This window comes from Peromyscus maniculatus, chromosome 2, assembly GCF_049852395.1.
Source record: "Peromyscus maniculatus bairdii isolate BWxNUB_F1_BW_parent chromosome 2, HU_Pman_BW_mat_3.1, whole genome shotgun sequence".
In the NCBI taxonomy this organism is placed as follows: Eukaryota; Metazoa; Chordata; class Mammalia; order Rodentia; family Cricetidae; genus Peromyscus; species Peromyscus maniculatus.
In genome coordinates, this window is record NC_134853.1 from 148,979,838 (window position 1) to 148,996,618 (window position 16,781).

Below are 16,781 nucleotides of genomic sequence, written 5' to 3' on the forward strand. Positions count from 1 at the left end.
AGGTGATAGAGAGATAGAGAGAGATGATTGGTAGGTAGATAGATGATAGATGGTGGATGGATGGATGGATGGATGGATGGATGGATGGATGGATGGATGAATGGATAGATAGGCACAAAAACTACACAGATAAACCCTGTCTAGAAAAACCAAAAAAAGATAGATAGATAGATAGATAGATAGATAGATAGATAGATAGATAGATATGATAGAAATCTCTAATAGAGGCTTCCAGAGACTTGCCTATAAGTAGAAGGCAATGTCTAGACAGGCGTTAGGTAAAATTTCGCCGAGGAGATGGAGCGTGAGGTGAGCCTTACAGCAGTGGAGATTATGGACAAAGGAACAAGCTGGGGTAAGGACTGTCTATCCAGGTCCTGGGGGAAACAACACACTGGTTGGCAACAGTCTTGGCTGCCATATGTAAGGCCCACACAGAACACTGGACTGGAGAATCACAGGTAAGCAGGAGCCTCGGGAACTGCCGGGACAGCTGTGAAGGGCTCCAAAGACAGTTGGAAGCGCTGGCCTCATAGGGAGTGCTCTACACAGGAGGTCCCCAACTGAGCATGCGCTTGCTAAGGGCTGTCCACACAGTCATTGTGTAAGGAGGGAGAGAAAACCGGGGCTTCTGCACATCCAAAGACTGCCTTGCAAAGCCACAGGCGGTCTTTGTATTTTTTTGTTTGTTTGTTTGTTTTGAGTAAGGGTTTCTCTATGTAACAGCTCTGGCTGTCCTGGAACTTGCTTTGTAGATCAGGCTGGCCTTGAACTCAGAGATCAGCCTGCCTTTGCCTCCCTAGTGCTGGGATTATAGGCATGTGCCACCACTGCCTGGCTAAGCCACATGCTTTTTAATCTTAAAGCACACAGCTGTAATGAGTGAATTAAAAGAAGTTTTTTGTTTTTTGTTTTGTTTTTTTAAGATTTATTTGTTTGTTTGTTATGTATGCAGTGTTCTGCCTGCAGGCCAGAAGAGGGCACCAGATTTCATTACAGATGGTTGTGAGCCACCATGTGGTTGCTGGGAATTGAACTCAGGACTTCTGAAAGAACAACGGCCAGTGCTCTTAACCTCTGAGCCATCTCTCCAGCCCACAAGAAGTTTTATACTCTTGTGGCAGAGGCCAGTGGATCTCTGGGAGCTCGAGGCTATCTTGGTCTACACAGTGAGTCCCAGATCAGCCAGGGCTATGTAAACACACACACACACACACACACACACACACACACACACACACACACACACACACCACACACCCTGCAGAGATATTGCTAGCCCTTCTTGGCCGGGGGCCCTGGTGTTCAAGCGTAGGTGTTCAGATAGAACTGTTCAGTGAGACATCTCTGGGACCTTCTCAGTACCGCCACTCTGTGATTTTAAGACGGCCTTTCCTGAGACCCTACAATGGTCATCTCAGTCTCCAACAGACTGCTAAGAACAGACACCTGGTGACAGAAAAATGACAAGAAGTGGACAGCCAGCAGGGAGTGGGAATCCCATCAGAGCACTTGAGACTCGCTGGCAGGCCCAGCCTGAGCTCGCTCCATCTGTTTCCTTTCTGCTCTTGGCCTTGGGACAAGCTCAGTGCAGCATAATGAAGGCCCACAGGAGTGTGGGGCTGCTGGGAGAGGCCTCACTTCATCCCTCAATGTCCCCGCTCAGCTGGCCTCAGGGCCCACTTGAGCTGAAAGCCCATGTGTCCTCCAAGGGCTGGTGAGAGAAGAGATTTGTCTCAACTGTCAGCAGATTCTGTGCGGGAGATTTGGGGGCACCATTTAGGATCCTGACCTTCCATCTCTGTGTAGCTCTATCCTCCACCCCACCCCCGCTGCTGCTGCTTATCCTCCTCCTCCTCCTCCTCCTCCTCCTCCTCCTCCTCCTCCTTCTAACAGAATCTCACTATAGAGCCAGCTACCGAGGTGCTTGGGTTCGTTCCTTAGTGGCTGGTATGGAATTCACTAACGCCTTAGGATCTCTTGACTGACAGTGGTATCTTTGGTTCGGGGCAATGATGGAACCTAGGCCCAAGCACATGCCAGATCACCACTTTAACATCAGGACTGTCTTTTACTTACATTCAAATTTTTATTGTTTGCTATTTCAGGCAGGGTCTCCCTCTGTAGCCCAGGCTGGATTGGAAGTCACTGTTTAGCACAGGCTGGACCCAAACTCCAGTCAATGATCCTGCTTCAGTTTCTCAAGGGCTGAGACAACAAGTGTCACCGAGCTCAGCTATTTAGTTTTCTGGGTTTTTTTCCCCTTAACATATATTTATTCGTGTGTGTGTGTGTGTGTGTGTGTGTGTGTGTGTGTGTGTGTGTGTGTACTCAATTGAGGTCACAAGACAACTTGCAGGAGTCAGGTCTCCACTTCCATCATGTGAGGACCAAGGTTCAAACTCGGGGGGCCAGGCTTGAAGACTGGCACCTTTCCCTGCTCATCTAGCTCACTAGCCTCCCCCACACCTTTTGAGACAAGGTCTCATGTACCCCAGGCTGGCCTCTCATTAGCTGTATGGCAGAGGATGCCTTTGAATTTCTGATCCCCGTCTCCACCTCCAGAGTGCTGGGATTAGAAGCATGCACTGATGAACCTTGCTTTATGTGATGCTAGGGTCTGAACCCAGGGCTTCATGCATGCTAAAGCAAGCACTTACCAACTGAGCTACAACCCTAGACCCTATTTAGGGTGGTTTTAAAGGCTGGATCTGTGTAATCCAGGCCAGCCCTGAACTTATGATCCTCTCGCCTCTTCCTTTGGAGAGCTAGGATTAGAGGGGTGTCTTAGTTAGGGTTTCTATTGCTGTGAAGAGTGAAGAGACACCATGACCATGGCAACGCTTTTTTTTTTTTTTTTTTTTTTTTTTTTTTTTTTTTTTGGTTTTTCGAGACAGGGTTTCTCTGTGTAGTTTTGCACCTTTCCTGGAACTCGCTTTGGAGACCAGGCTGGCCTTGAACTTACAGAGATCCGCCTGGCTCTGCCTCCCGAGTGATGGGATTAAAGGTGTGCATCACCACTGCTTGGCAGACCATGGCAACTCTTATAAGGAAAACATTTAATTGGCTGGTTTATAGTTTCAGAGTTTAGTCCATTGTCATCATGATGGGACATGGCGGCATGCAAGCAGACATGGTGCTGGAGAAGAAGCTGAAAATTCTACATCTTGACCAAAAGGCAACAGGAAGTGAACTGAGACATTGGGTGTGGCTTGAACATTTATGAGACCTCAAAGCCCACCCCCCCCCACAGTGACAAAATTCCTCCATCAAGACCACATTTACTCCAACGAAGTCATACCTCCTAATAGTGCCACTCCCTATGAACTTATGGGGGCCAATTACATTCAAACCACCACAAGGGGTGTACCAGGAGGCTGTACCTAGGGGTGTCACTAAGCACCTGTCTGTCCTCCCAGATCTGTCCTAGGGCCAGGGCAGACCCTTGGTAGTTTCAGAAGAGGGCCGACAGAAAGGTCAAATGATTGGCAGGTTGGAACCTTTAGCCCACACATGGTTCTTCCTTAAGGACTGGAGTGAAGGAGTCCTGGAGATGGGGGTATCTGCAAATCCTTGAGCAAAGAACTCTTTTTGGAGCTTCCAAGTTGATGAATGCTGAGCACGCCAAGCCCACAGAGACGGAACGGTACACACCGAGGACCCCATCAGATCCCACCCTAGGTACCTCTTTTCATCTGGCCATTCATTGGTATCCTTTATGATAGACCAGTAAATGTAAGTCTAGCACCTGCCAGGGTTCCGCAAACCATTCTAGCAAAGTATGGGATACGGGGGGGGGGGGGGGGCTTGGGAGCCCCATGAACAGCTTGTCCATCAGCAGGACAAATGGTAGCCAGAGGTTTGGGACTGTTCTCTTGCAGGGGTGCTGGCGTATGAGACTGAGCCCTTCATGGGTGGGGTTTGTGCTAATTCCAGGTAGTTCAAGCCATAGCTGAACTGAATCGTCAGGCATCCAGCTGGTTTGAAGAATGGGTTAGCGACAGAAAATGTCCCAGAAGCTATAATTAGTGAGCATATTCAGCCCTCCACCATGAAGGGAGGGACGTTATCAGGCTTAACATTCAGCCCGGTCATGAAAGCATGTTCCCAGGGTTTTCAGTTTCTCACCCTCAGAGGCCAAACCCCACAGACCCCGCCTAGCCTCAGTTAGGAGCAGGGGAACTTCCCAGTGCCCTCTTCCCATCACGTCTACCAGACTTCCCTCAGGCCTGACCATGGTCCCGCCTTCACACTCAGGAAATGTGGCTGGGCTCTGAGTCATGGCTGGCCTTTTCATTGTGAATCCTGCTCCATCTTCCCCACAGCTTTCCCTGGGCCTGTTAGTCATTCCTCCTGGTACCTACTGCAAGCCCCACCCCCACCCCACGCCATCCCTAGTTCTGAGCCCCTTGCCAGAAATGACTGCCTCTGCTTGTCCAACTGTGTTGCCTCCCTTCGAGAAGCTCAGTCTCTAGAATGAAAAGGGACCCGCTGGGACCCAGGGCTGGAAAGGGATCCAGGTGCTTAGCTAATTTTACGTCAACTTGGCACAGGCTGGCATCATCTGAGAGGAGGGAACCCCAGTTGAGAGAATGCCTCCATAAGATCTGGTCATAGGCAAGCCTGTAGAGCATTTTTCTTAATTAGTCCTTGAGGGGGAGAGCCCAGTCCATTGTGGGTGATGCCATCCCGGGTTCGTGGTCCTGGGTCTATCTATAAGAAAGCAGGCTGAGCAAGCCATGGGGAGCAAGCCAGTAAGCAGCACCCTTCTGTGGCCTCCGCATCAGCTCCTGCCTCCAGGTTCCTGCCCTGACTTCCTTCAGCAATAGACTATAGATGCAGAAGCATAAACTAAATAAACCTTTCCCTCCCTGGCTTGCTTTTGGTCATCATGTTTCATTATAGAAATAGTAACACATTGGCCGGGCGGTGGTGGCGCACGCCTTTAATCCCAGCACTCGGGAGGCAGAGGCAGGCAGATCTTTGTGAGTTCGAGGCCAGCCTGGGCTACCAAGTGAGTTCCAGGAAAGGCGCAAAGCTACACAGAGAAACCCTGTCTCAAAAAAACAAAAACAACAAAAAAAAACAAAAACAACAAAAAAAGAAATAGTAACACAAACTAAGACCCCAGCGTATGACAGATGTGCCATCTCAGTCCCTTCACATCGGAAGACTCCTGCCCTGATCCAAGTCCTGGGGACGTCAAGGTAAATCACCAACGCAGTGTCCTCATAGGGCTCACGGTCTACTTCAGGAAACAAAGCAAAGGAGGTTCTAGAACAAGCTATCATGGAAGCATGGAAGGCTGGGATGGGTCAGACAGGGGTCAAGCGGTGAGGCCTCAGCTGAAATGCTGAAGATGAACCAGGGTCCCCTGCACTACAACTGGGGATTCCCATAGTAGAACAGTCGTGGGCCTGAGAGATGGCCTTGGTAAAGGACACTTGCCACTGAGTACAAAGACCTGAGTTTGATCTCTGGGACCCTTGTGGGGGGATTTAACTCCCATACATTGTCCTCTCAGAGCCATGAGGGAGCTCTAACATGCATGCACCCAAACACAAATGTACAACACAAATAGATTTAAAACAAAAACAAACAAACAAACAAACAAAAAGAGCATCCCTAAAAGCAGGGAGGGAGCCGGGCGGTGGTGGCGCACGCCTTTAATCCCAGCACTCGGGAGGCAGAGCCAGGTGGATCTCTGTGAGTTCGAGGCCAGCCTGGACTACCAAGTGAGTCCCAGGAAAGGCGCAAAGCTACACAGAGAAACCCTGTCTCGAAAAACCAAAAAAAAAAAAAAAAAAAAAAAAAAAAAAAAAAAAAAAAAAAGCAGGGAGGGGCCAGTGAGAGTGGTGGCCATGATTTAGTAGGGCAGGATGGGGAATATATGACCTGGGACAGGGGGTTAGTTCAGACTGAGGGAGGTGGTCAGGCCTTGGGCCTGTGGCTTACGGACATTGGAGAGCCTGGCAGCGCAGGTCAGAGCTGAGCAGAGTCCTGTCTCTGGGAGGAGAGAGGTAGTTTGTGTCCAGTGCTTGGGTCGGTGAGAGTTGACTAAACATCTGTAAGACTGTCTGAGCATACTGTCGGCATGGAGCAGGGAACTGACGTGGGCTCGCTGGACAGGCTGCGGGAGATCATGGGTGTATGTGGGGGGGTGTGGGGGGTGTGGGGGGTCGGTCCAGTACCCCTGGGGATTGGGTCTTCTCTTGTGGGAAACAGGAGTCTTTGGAGGCTTTGATAAAACCTGGGAGTCAGTCCCCACATAGTTATCAGGCAAGCCTGGCTAGTCACGGAAACCGGCTGGACACAGCTGCCTTTCCCTAACAATGGCTGAGAAAAGTCCCCACTGTTACCCCGGGCGCTTCTTGGTGGGGAGGGGGTCTGAGCATGTGCGATGGTTGCCTCTGGGAATAACCTGCAAAGCCTTTTGTTCTTTCGTTGTTGACAGTGCTAGAGCTCAAATCCACTGCGTTATGCATGCTTGTCTTGCGTGTTTCAAAACACAACGTTTAGCTGGGCATAGTGGCTTATGCATGTAATCCCGGGATCTGGGAGGCTGAAGCAGGAGGATCTCCTAAAAGCCAGCCTGGGAACCGATCTGGTCCCTGAGCTATGAAGATTCACGAGAACTGAAGAGCGCTTCAGGCTTACCTCTGGCTTCCAGAAACCCGGGATACACCAGAAGAAGAAAAGAGGGAAAGAAGAAAATGTGGTCAGGAAACCGGGAGGGCTGGCAAACTGTGTTGAGAACACAAAGTTGGAACCCCAGGGTTCCCCTGGCAGGGTGGCTCCAGCTCCCTACCTCAGCGGGCCAGGTTAAGGGCTAACGCTCGGTTTACAGGACAGCCTGCAAGGGACTTTTTCCTACTTTGCTCCTGAGGCCCCCGGGGGATGGTCCAGAGAGGTAATGTGATCTGCCCAAGGTGACACAGCCCGCGAACAGCAGTCTCGGTGCGACCCCGAGCTGCCAGCGCGCAGGACTCGCACTCTTCCACTTCGCTCCACGCCCCTCCCCTCCCCCGCCCCCCTCGCTCTTCCGCCCCTCCCTCGCCTCCCTCCCGGGTGGCGGCCGAGCCACGTGGTGGGCCGGGAAGCGGCAGCCGCCGAGCGCCCGGGCGGCTGCCCCAGCTGGGCAGTCCTGCACCGCGCCGCGCTCGGTGCCTGCGGGGGGCCGCTGAGCGCTGGCCGGCGCCGCGGGCGGGAGGTGTGCCGACGGCCGGCCGCAGACAAAGGAGGCGCGGCGGAGCCCGCGCGGACCGGGCGCACCATGCACTCGGGGCGCGGGCGGCCGGCCGCGGCTCTGGGGATCCGGCCCTAGTCGCCGGCCCCGCCGCCCCGGGGCGCCATCGGGACGACGCGGCCCCGCGCGGCGCGAGGAGGAGCCATGGGCAAGTGCAGCGGGCGCTGCACGCTGGTCGCCTTCTGCTGCCTGCAGCTGGTGAGCCGCGCGGGGCGGGGTGGGGCCGCGGCCGCGCGTGGGCGCCACCCGGGGTGCGGGGTGGCCGGGCGGAGCCTGCCCCGCGCGGGCCGGCTTGTCCCTTTGTGTGCGCTCCTCGCCTCAGCCCCGCGCTCGCGCGCACGGTCCAGCGCGCCCGGGCTGCACGCGTCCGCTCGTACGGTGCGCGTGGGCTCCCGCTGGGGCTGCGCCCCGGGACTGTGGCTCCCTTGGGTCTGGGGGTGTGTCCGAGGCTGATCTGTGTACTCGGCGAGGTCCCTGACCGCATGTTCCCCTCCAAATCGCTGGTTCCGTGGGTACCCCAGTCCTCTGGGCTCCGCCCCTGTGAGTGTCTCTCACAAAGTCTCTTTCTGCTCCTGTGTGTGTGTGTGTGTGTGTGTGTGTGTGTGTGTGTGTGTGTGTGTGTGTGTGTGTGTGTGTCTGGAATGTTTTTAGAATTCTGGCCATTTCTGCTTCCTGTTTGTATGGTGGGACCTGAGACTCTTAAGAACCCTTAGCCGGCCTTTGTGCTTCTTTTCTGCCTCCCGGAACCCTCCTGACTGGGTGTCCTGAGTGGAGAGCCACCTCCTTGAGGAGGGTCACCAGGAATTGATGTATCTTGAGCCAACCTAACCTGGCAGGCACGGGACCCACTCTGTGGCTTTGATCTGGCCACCGAGTCCCCCGAGGTCCCAGGAGCCATCTGTTCCATCAGCAGCGGGGTGGGGTCAGGTAAAGAGTTCCCTGGTCCCATTGGATGGAGGCACTTAGGTGTCCTGGGAAGAAGCAGGTCATCTGGGGGCTCTGTGCTGGCCCCAATTTGGGAAAATGAGGTCTTTGACTAAGGGTTGGGGGGCAGCAGAGTGAATCTGGAGGCTAAGAGTAACTAAGGTCCTGGCCTGTGAATTGAGAAGGTGATAGAGGAGAGGCCGGGGTCTTCTTCCTCCCTTGGAGCAGGGTTCCAACACCTAAGGGCTTTACTTCTCTGGGCAGTGTTGGGTAGGAACTGCAGGCAGCGCTCGGGTCTAAGGAGGAGCCGGGGTTCGGGTCTAAGGAGGAGCCGGGGTGCCTTTGCCTCAGTCCTGTGGGTCCCTGCGTCTGGGTCTGCTTTCTGGCCTGCATGTGCCCCCACCCCGACCCCCGACACACATAGGTGCAGAGGATGATGGAGGGGCTTTGAGTGGGGTGTGTATGTGGCCTTGTCCTCTCAATTTTCCTTTGGGGCAACCAGCCGCAGCCTGCCATCCACAGCATTGTCCTCTTGGGCTACACTAGACCCTCCTCTGCCCCAAGATTGGTGTCCGGGTGTCTTCACCTCACAAAGCCACCAGGCCTGTCAAGCGTCCATTCACAAAGATGGTGTGGGGGGGGGGGCAGTTAATCACCACCAGGTAGGATGAAAACTCCAAAAGGGCAGAAATAGCCCACTTTGTTCTTGGTAAATCCCCAGCAGCTGGACGGAGCTTGACACCTCATTAATATTTGTAAGCTAAATGAAGAACCGGTTATTTGGCGAATCTGGGTTCACAGTTGAAGCATTCTCCTGTATCTGTTTTGAGGAACATAAAATGCCAAGAAATCTTCAAACTTTTCAGAGGTTTTCAAAGATTTATTAATTTTTAAATTGTGTGTGTCTGTGTGTGCAGGTGCTTAAGGCATCCTGAAGAGGCCACCAGGGCCCCTGGAGCTGCGTTTACAGGTGGTGGATGCTCAGAACCAAACTCAGGTCCTCCACAAGAGCAGTGCACTCTTAACTGCTGAGCCGACTCTCTGGGCCTAAGGATCCCTCTCTGTTTTTGTTTGCTTGTTGTGTTTGTTTGAGACAAGTTCTAACTCTTGCAGTCCAGGCAGGTCTTGAACTCTCAGCAATCTTCCAGCTCAGCCCCACGGCCACCCCCCTCCAGTGATGGCATTACTGGATGGCTGGCTTAAATTTTAAACTAAATTTCTTTTTGGCTGTTTGTTTTGTTTTGTTTTTTTCAAGACAGGGTCTCACTGTATAGCTCTGGCTGTCCTGGAACTCTCACTCTGTAGACCAGGCTAGCCTTGAACTCAGGAACCCTCCTGCCTCTGCCTCCCTAGTGCTGGCATTAAAAGTGTGCACCACCACTGCCCAGCTTTAAACCACATTTTTTAAACTTAAGAAACAATGTGCATATATTATGAAGTGAATAAACACGTGTGTGCACGTAGAGTGGAAATCAGAACCAGTTTTCTTCTCTCTCTGCCCGATGCCCTCCCGTAGGTGGACCTGAAGCAGTTGGTCCCAGGCTTGCTCTGTTGCTATCTCACTGGTACCAGCCACTCCTGCGAGTGCTTTTTCCCTGAGTCAAATCATTTAACCTTCATTGTGACCCAGGGATGCAACTTGCTCAAAGGGACCCACGCACTGGGATTCAGGCATGGGACCAGCCGCCTCTGTTGCCTTAGCTACAGCTGAAGCAGCTCTGGCTTTGGTACACTGGGGTCCTTAGAGACGCGCTCACCCATCTTGGGAAGCAGAAGTGTGGTACGGGGGTCTCCTGGCCTCCAAGCTTTCCCACCCAAGGCAACACCCATTCTTTCACCAGCACAGAGATGCACTAGACAGGACCTGGGTGGGAGTCCACTTCTCCCACGCCCTGCCTGGGTGGCTTGGGCAGCTTGTGCAGGCTACATGAGACAATTTAGGAAGCGCTGGGGGGCGCGGGGGGGGGGGGGGATGACTTGAAAATTGGTCTCTTGGCAATGTTGCTCTGTCTGAGCTGATTGCAGAGAGGGTCCCTCCAGCTGTCACTCACTAAACCCCCTAGAGCCCCTGCAGCCTGGCAGCTTCCAGAATGTGCTCTCAGGATGGTGAATGTGCCAGCCTGAGGGGAGAAGAAGGCTCAGCTTTCTCATCCAAAGGACTGAGGTATTAAAGAGGCAGTTAGCTGCTTTTCAGCTGAAAAATGTAAGAAAAGAAAGGATCGTTTTCTTTTTCCAATGGAGTTCCGGCATTGTAACGAAGCAAGCCAGTCCCGGACCCTTCTGTGGGTGGAGTTGTTTGAGCAGAGGTGTGGAACACAAGGGAATGGAGCCCTCGAGGAAGGGGATTGGGACTATGCCGTTGAGCTGGACCAGTGCAGGGTGCTAATGGAGGCACTGGACTTTGCACAGTCATCTGGGTTCCAGATCTCTGTCACTTCCTAGCTGTGTGATCTTGAATAAGTGTCTCTGTCTCTCTCTTCCTCATTTTTTTTTTTTATATATTTTAATCATTTATTTAGTGTATGTGTGTGAGATGCTGCGGCATGCATGTGGGGGTCAGAGGATGGCTAGCAAGAGTTGGTTCTCTCCTCCCGCCACGTGCGTCCCAGTGATGGAACTGAAGTTGTCAGGATTGGCAGCAGGCACCCTCACCCTCTGAGCCATCTTGCTGGCTTGTTGTTGTTGTTTTTGTTTTTGTTCTTTTGTTGTTGCTGCTGTTTTTAATTTTGAGACCTGGTTTCTCTGTGTGACGTTGGCTGTCCTGGAACTCACTCTGTAGCCCAGGCTGGCCTCGAACTCAGAGATCCGCTTGCCTCTGCCTCCCGAGTGCTGGGATTACAGACGTGCGCCACCACGCACTACTTCGCTTCTCCAAAGCTCAGCCTTGTTGTCTGTCCTGTATAAACAGTTGCTGCTGTCGTTGTTTCCCTCAGCCTCTTCCACCTTTTGTACCCTACGGTGCCTCCCACTGACCCTAGATCTCACTGATTGGCTAACCTGGCAGGCCGGCAAACACCAGAGAGCCTCCTGTCCCTGCCTTACACACGCACACACACACACACACACACACACACACACACACACACACACGCACGCACGCACACACACGCACGCACACGCACATACACACACACACACACGTGCACGCGCACACACACACACAGCTGCACCCGGCTCTTTTATGTGGGTGCTGGGGGTTAAACAGGCCCTTGTGCTTGTGTGTCAAGCACTGGATTGACTGAGCTGTCTCCCGGCCCCCAAGTTCCTGATTCTTAGGTTATTATAGGGGTTGCACATGCACCTGTTTCACCTGTTTCACCTGTTTTTTTATTTTTCCCCATCTATGAGGTATGGAGAACTTGAAGCCTGGTTCCTGGGGTCCCAGCTCTCCCTGACTGGGATCTGAGAGGACATCTAGGCTGGTGTGGAGGTTTTGTAGTTCTTGGGGTCCCAGCTCTCCCTGACTGGGATCTGAGAGGACATCTGGGCTGGTGTGGAGGTTTTGTAGTTTCTGGGGTCCCAGCTCTGCCTGACTGAGATCTGAGAGGACATCTAGGCTGGTGTGGAGGTTTTGTAGTTCTTGGGGTCCCAGCTCTCCCTGACTGAAATCTGAGAGGACATCTGGGCTGGTGTGGAGGTTTTGTAGTTCCTGGGGTCCCAGCTCTCCCTGACTGGGATCTGAGAGGACATCTGGGCTGGTGTGGAGGTTTTGTCGTTCCCTCTGTTCTCAGAACCTCCCTGGCCCTTTGGTTTCCTGGGTTCTAATTACTGTAACATGTTGATGTTATTAATTCTGTTCACTCCCTCCGCTTTTCACTCATTTGCATATTTCCTCTCTCTTCTCACCTCCTTCCCAAGTTCCCATGGCCACTCTGTTCTTCTGGTAAGGGGATGGACCAGGGCCGTTTGCCCCAGGGACTCATCAGTTTCTTCATCATCATCATCATTCCCGTTTCAGGAGGCCTGTGCTAAGCACTTTGTATGCATTACCTCATTTAACCAAATGAGCTTACATATGTAAAGTGCTTGGCAGAGTGCCTGGTACATGTTAAACGATCAATAAACGCTCGCCATTTTCCTGCCTCTACCCTTCGCATTATCTTCATTCCAAGCTCTGGGATGGATGGTTTTATTGTCCCCTTTTTCAGATGAGGACATTGAGGTGCCCAGGGGTGAGGAAGTTTGCCCAAGGTCACCAAGCTAGTTGGTGACAGAACCTGAATGTCAGTCCTCTTCTGCCCCTTAAAAAAGGTCATGACAGCATACAGTTCCAGTTTTCAGTTTCCTGTCTGAAGTGAGGTGTTAATGGTCTCTTGTGTGTGTCCTCTCTCCACTCTGAGCTGGTAAGGGCTTCCTAGTGTGGTGGGTCTGTGTGACCTTGGGCGGATGCATTCTCCATAGGCCCCAGGTTCTAAGTCTGGTCCCCGCCTCACAGAGTGATAGATAGTGATAGAAAGGTGCCAGGTGCATAGTAGGTACTCAGAGAAAATATTGGAATCCTCCCCCTCCCCTTCTGAGAAGCTCTTTGCTTTCTGGAAGGTGGTGGGTGAGTGAGGGGGAAATAACTCGGCTTCCAGCTGAGCCGAGAGTAATGGCGTGAAACATGGTCAAGCTGATGGATGTTGTTATTAGCGATAGTGATGGTGAGGATGGAGAGAGGCGGCTCTAGGGGCCTGCGCTCCACAGCAGCTGCAGCTGCAAGCGTGTGGCTCATTCGAAGGAGGGAGCTGACTCCTCACCTGGGGCTTGAGGTCCTAGGCCTGGCGTCAGAGTTAGGGGTGTGAAATTTTCCCGGTCACTTCTGTGCTTCAGCTCCTTGGGGACAGAATGAAGCGGGGAGATCTGCTCCCTTGAGCAGATGGACAGACTGAGGCCAGAGGGCTCTGGGGGCCAGGGATGGCCTCTCTGCAGGGTGGGTGGGACAGTGAATGGCGGAGTCAGAAGCCGGTCTCTGTGACCAGGCAAGTGTTGCTGCCTGCTTCTCACCTGTGATGTAGTTAGTGCAGCACTCTGCTGCATGGCAGTCTGGGGACGAGGTGAGGTGATGGCCTGACAGTGTCGGGCACGAACCTGCCTGGGGACACACTCCCCACAGTCCCATGCTATTTGGACTGGTCACTCAGCCCCATCTCTGCCTAGATCAGAGGTTTTACTGATCAAGGTCATTCCTATAAATGATCCATGTTTATCCAAGTTTGTCATAGTTCTCTGCCGCCTCCTTTTTACTTTTTATTATTATTTGTTTGGTTTTTTTTTTTTTTTTTTTTTTTGAGACAGGGTTTCTCTGAGTAGCCCTGGTTGTCCTAGAACTCACTTTGTAGAGCTGGCTGGCCTTGAACTCGGAGATCTGCCTACCTCTGCCTCTCAAGTGCTGGGACTAAAGGCGTGCGCTACCACTGCCCGGCTAAAAGATTTATTTTTAATTATGTTTATGTTGAGTGCAGGTTCCCTCAGTGGTCAGAGGTGTCAGATCTCCCAAGAGCAGTAGCTACAGGGGTGTTGGGAATCACCTTATGTGGGTGCTGGGAATCCACTCCAGTCCTCTGAAAGAATAGCAAGTGTTCTTAACCACTGAATCATCTCTCCAGCTCTCCTCTTCTTCCCTTCTTCTTCCTCTGTCTCTACTCTCCTTCCTTCTTTCTGTGGTTTTTGGGGGTTTTTTGTTTTTGTTTTTAAGGCAGGGTCTTATGTATCCCAGGCTGGCCTCAAACTCCTGATCCTCTTGCTTCCCTGTCCCTGGGATTATAGGAATGCACCGTGCCCAAGACTTCCTCTCCTTATGTGGAATGTTTGGGACTGGGTGGGAATAATCTTGTCTTTCTCTGGGATCTGCTGTGAGCCTAGCATGGTGTTAGATCCCTGCCCCTTGATGTTATCCGGTCTGTTCACAACTACATATAGTAAATAAGTGACGGCCTCTATAGCTTGGCACTCAGGAGGCTGGGGCAGGGGTTGCTAAGAGTTTGAGGCCAGTCTGCTCTACATAGTGAATTCCAGGCCAGCCCAGGCTATAAAGTAAGACCCTGTCTTAAAACAAACAAACAGAAAACCACATACACAAGAGCCAGGAGTGGCGGCCCACACCTTTAATCTCAGCACTCAGGAGGCAGAGGCAGGCAGATGAATCTCTGAGTTTGAGGCCAGCCTGGTCTATGGAGTGAGTTCCAGGACAGCCAGAGCAACATAGTATAGTGAGACCCTATCTCAAAACAAAACAAAAACTACAAAAAAAAATCTGAACTTGGTGGTGCTCTGTCTCTAATCTCAACATTCTAGGAGACAGAGGCATGAGGATCTCTGTGAGTCTAAGGCCAGCCTCGTCTACATAGCAAGTTCCAGGGCTCCACAATGAAGCCCTATTTCAAGAAGGAAATGAAACAACAACAGAATAAGAGGCCAATAATATTGCTCAGCTGGCAAAAGAACTTTGCTAAGCAAGCCCGGCAACTTGAGTTCAATTCCCAGAACCCACATAAAGGTGTGGGGAGAGAAATCAACTCCACAAGTTGTCCTCTGACCTCCATTTGTGCCCTGTGACACATAGGCCCTTCCATCATGTACACACACACACACACACACACACACACAATACTGTTTTTTTCAATTTTATTTTATTTTGTGTGTACTTGTGTTTTGCTTTTGTGTATGTCTGTGTGCCGTGTGTGTACGTGCTACCCACAGAAGCCTCAGGTTCCCTGAAATGGATTTGTGGGGCAGTTGTGAGTCACCACCATGTGTGTGCTGGGAATCAAACCCAGGTCCTCTGCAAGAGCAGCCTGTGCTCTTAATGGAGCCATCTCCAGCCCCTACAATAATAGTATCTTTAAGGGAGGAGGGCAGTGAAATGGTGCAGCTGGTAAAGGCACTTGCTGCTAAGCCTGATGTCGTGCATGCATGGAGCCTTGGGTTCAGTCCCAGCACCACATAAACTCAATACGGTAGTACGTGAACACACTTCAGGAAGTCAAGGTAGACCAGAAGTCCAGGTTATCTTTGACTACATAGTGAGTCTGAGGCCAGCCTGGACTGCATAATACCCTGTTAAAGAGGAGGAGGAGGAGGCTCCAAGCCATGGAGTAGAGTTGTGTCTTGTCCTTGACCTCATCCCCCATCCCCGATACCCACCTAACCTAGAGAACGACATTCGGAGACTGACTGAGAGCGTTGAGTGTCAACACACACCTGCCTTCTGGGGACATTCACTTCTGCCAGCAGGGTGGGAAACTGAACACAGGTTTGGGATGAACTGTTAGCCTTGGTAGATTTCTAGTTTCCTGGCCCTGCATCTCAAAAAAGCCGATCGATGTAAGGGATTCAGGTGTGGATTGGGCGAACTCAGGATCAAGATAAGCCTGGGCTCTGAGTTCCAGTCCTGCCTTGTTGTAGCCCAGTGACCTTGGGCAAGACATTGTTTCTGGGCTTCCGCCTTCACGGTTCTAAACTAGGGTAATCATAACCTGCCTGTGCATGGTTGGGAAATCCCCTTGAGTGCGGAGGATCAGAGCCCAAAGGTTCTGCTATAGATGCTATAGGACAGGAGAATCCCGTCTCCTTCCTCAGCAGTGGAGGAGCAGGGTGGAGCGGCAGTCCTGTCTAATCATGTGGACTTGCTGCGCCTTGAGCTGTAAGATGAGCGGATGACAGCAGCCGTCTCACAGGACCGTAAGAGCATGACCTGAAGTTGGGCTGGTTCATCACGGGGTTTGAAGTGACCCAGAGCCCTGGATCCTGATCCTCACTCACAGTACAACTTTCTAGACTTAATTTTCCCAGTCTGTTAAATGGAGGATTGGAGGAGGTATTGGACTCCATCCGTGTTTTCAAACTCTATGGAGGTCCAGCTCTGATGAATCGCTGTGGGTTCAAGGACAGCTTAGGCTATATAATGAGGTCTAGGGCAGACTGAGCTACAGACCCTGCCTCAGCCTCATCCTGCACCCCTTCCAAAAGCCAGTGGCCATCTGGGTTGGGGCTGATAACCAAGTGGCGAGTTGTCTGCAGTGATGACTAGGTTCGTGGGCAGGCTGGGTAGCTTCCTGGACATGTAATAAATCTGAAGATGACCCAGGCCTCTGGAACTGCCAGATGGTGGTTCCGAGAGGACAGTGCCAGTAGCATCAAATGCTGTAACAAATGATGAAAAATGTATTCTTAGGACCCTCTACTCTGAGCCTGTGCCTTTCTGACCCCTCCCTAGTTCTGGGCCTGGTGGAGTTCTGGACCTTGGAAGCAGAAAAATGCGAGTATGTGGACATTTTACCCTCTGCCTGAGAAGAGGCAACCTTAGTTTCCCAGAGTCCGGGTTGGCTCCTAAGTCTCCTTTGCTTTGGGGAGGGGGGCAAGTTCTGCAGCCCCAGCCTGAACCAGAGATGTGGGTTTTCAATTACACAATTAAATGCACAATTAGGCATAATTACCAATGCTCCGAGCCCGAGACTGCTCATAACAGGCGTATAATCTACTGCGGCCTCTGTTTATACTACTCAACGCACTCCCTAATGATGCCGAGATGCCTTCACACTGCACTGTTGCCATGGAGATGAGCCTGCCGCCACCATGCAAAGCTGACAAATGGTGCTGTGGTCCTGGGCTCCTGGAGTGTTTGCACGGC

The 16,781-nt window shown here is 52.0% G+C and overlaps 1 protein-coding gene across 1 annotated transcript in view; it reads left to right on the forward strand.

Moving 5' to 3' along the window:
* The first annotated feature begins 7,279 nt into the window (after positions 1-7,279).
* Nkain1 (sodium/potassium transporting ATPase interacting 1) overlaps positions 7,280-16,781 on the forward strand; it is a 41,287-nt gene continuing 31,785 nt past the window's right edge. The window contains exon 1 of the mRNA XM_076565204.1: positions 7,280-7,444. Coding sequence (XP_076421319.1) covers positions 7,391-7,444 — 54 coding nt within the window. The 5' untranslated portion in view covers positions 7,280-7,390. The remainder of the gene's footprint in view (positions 7,445-16,781) is intronic.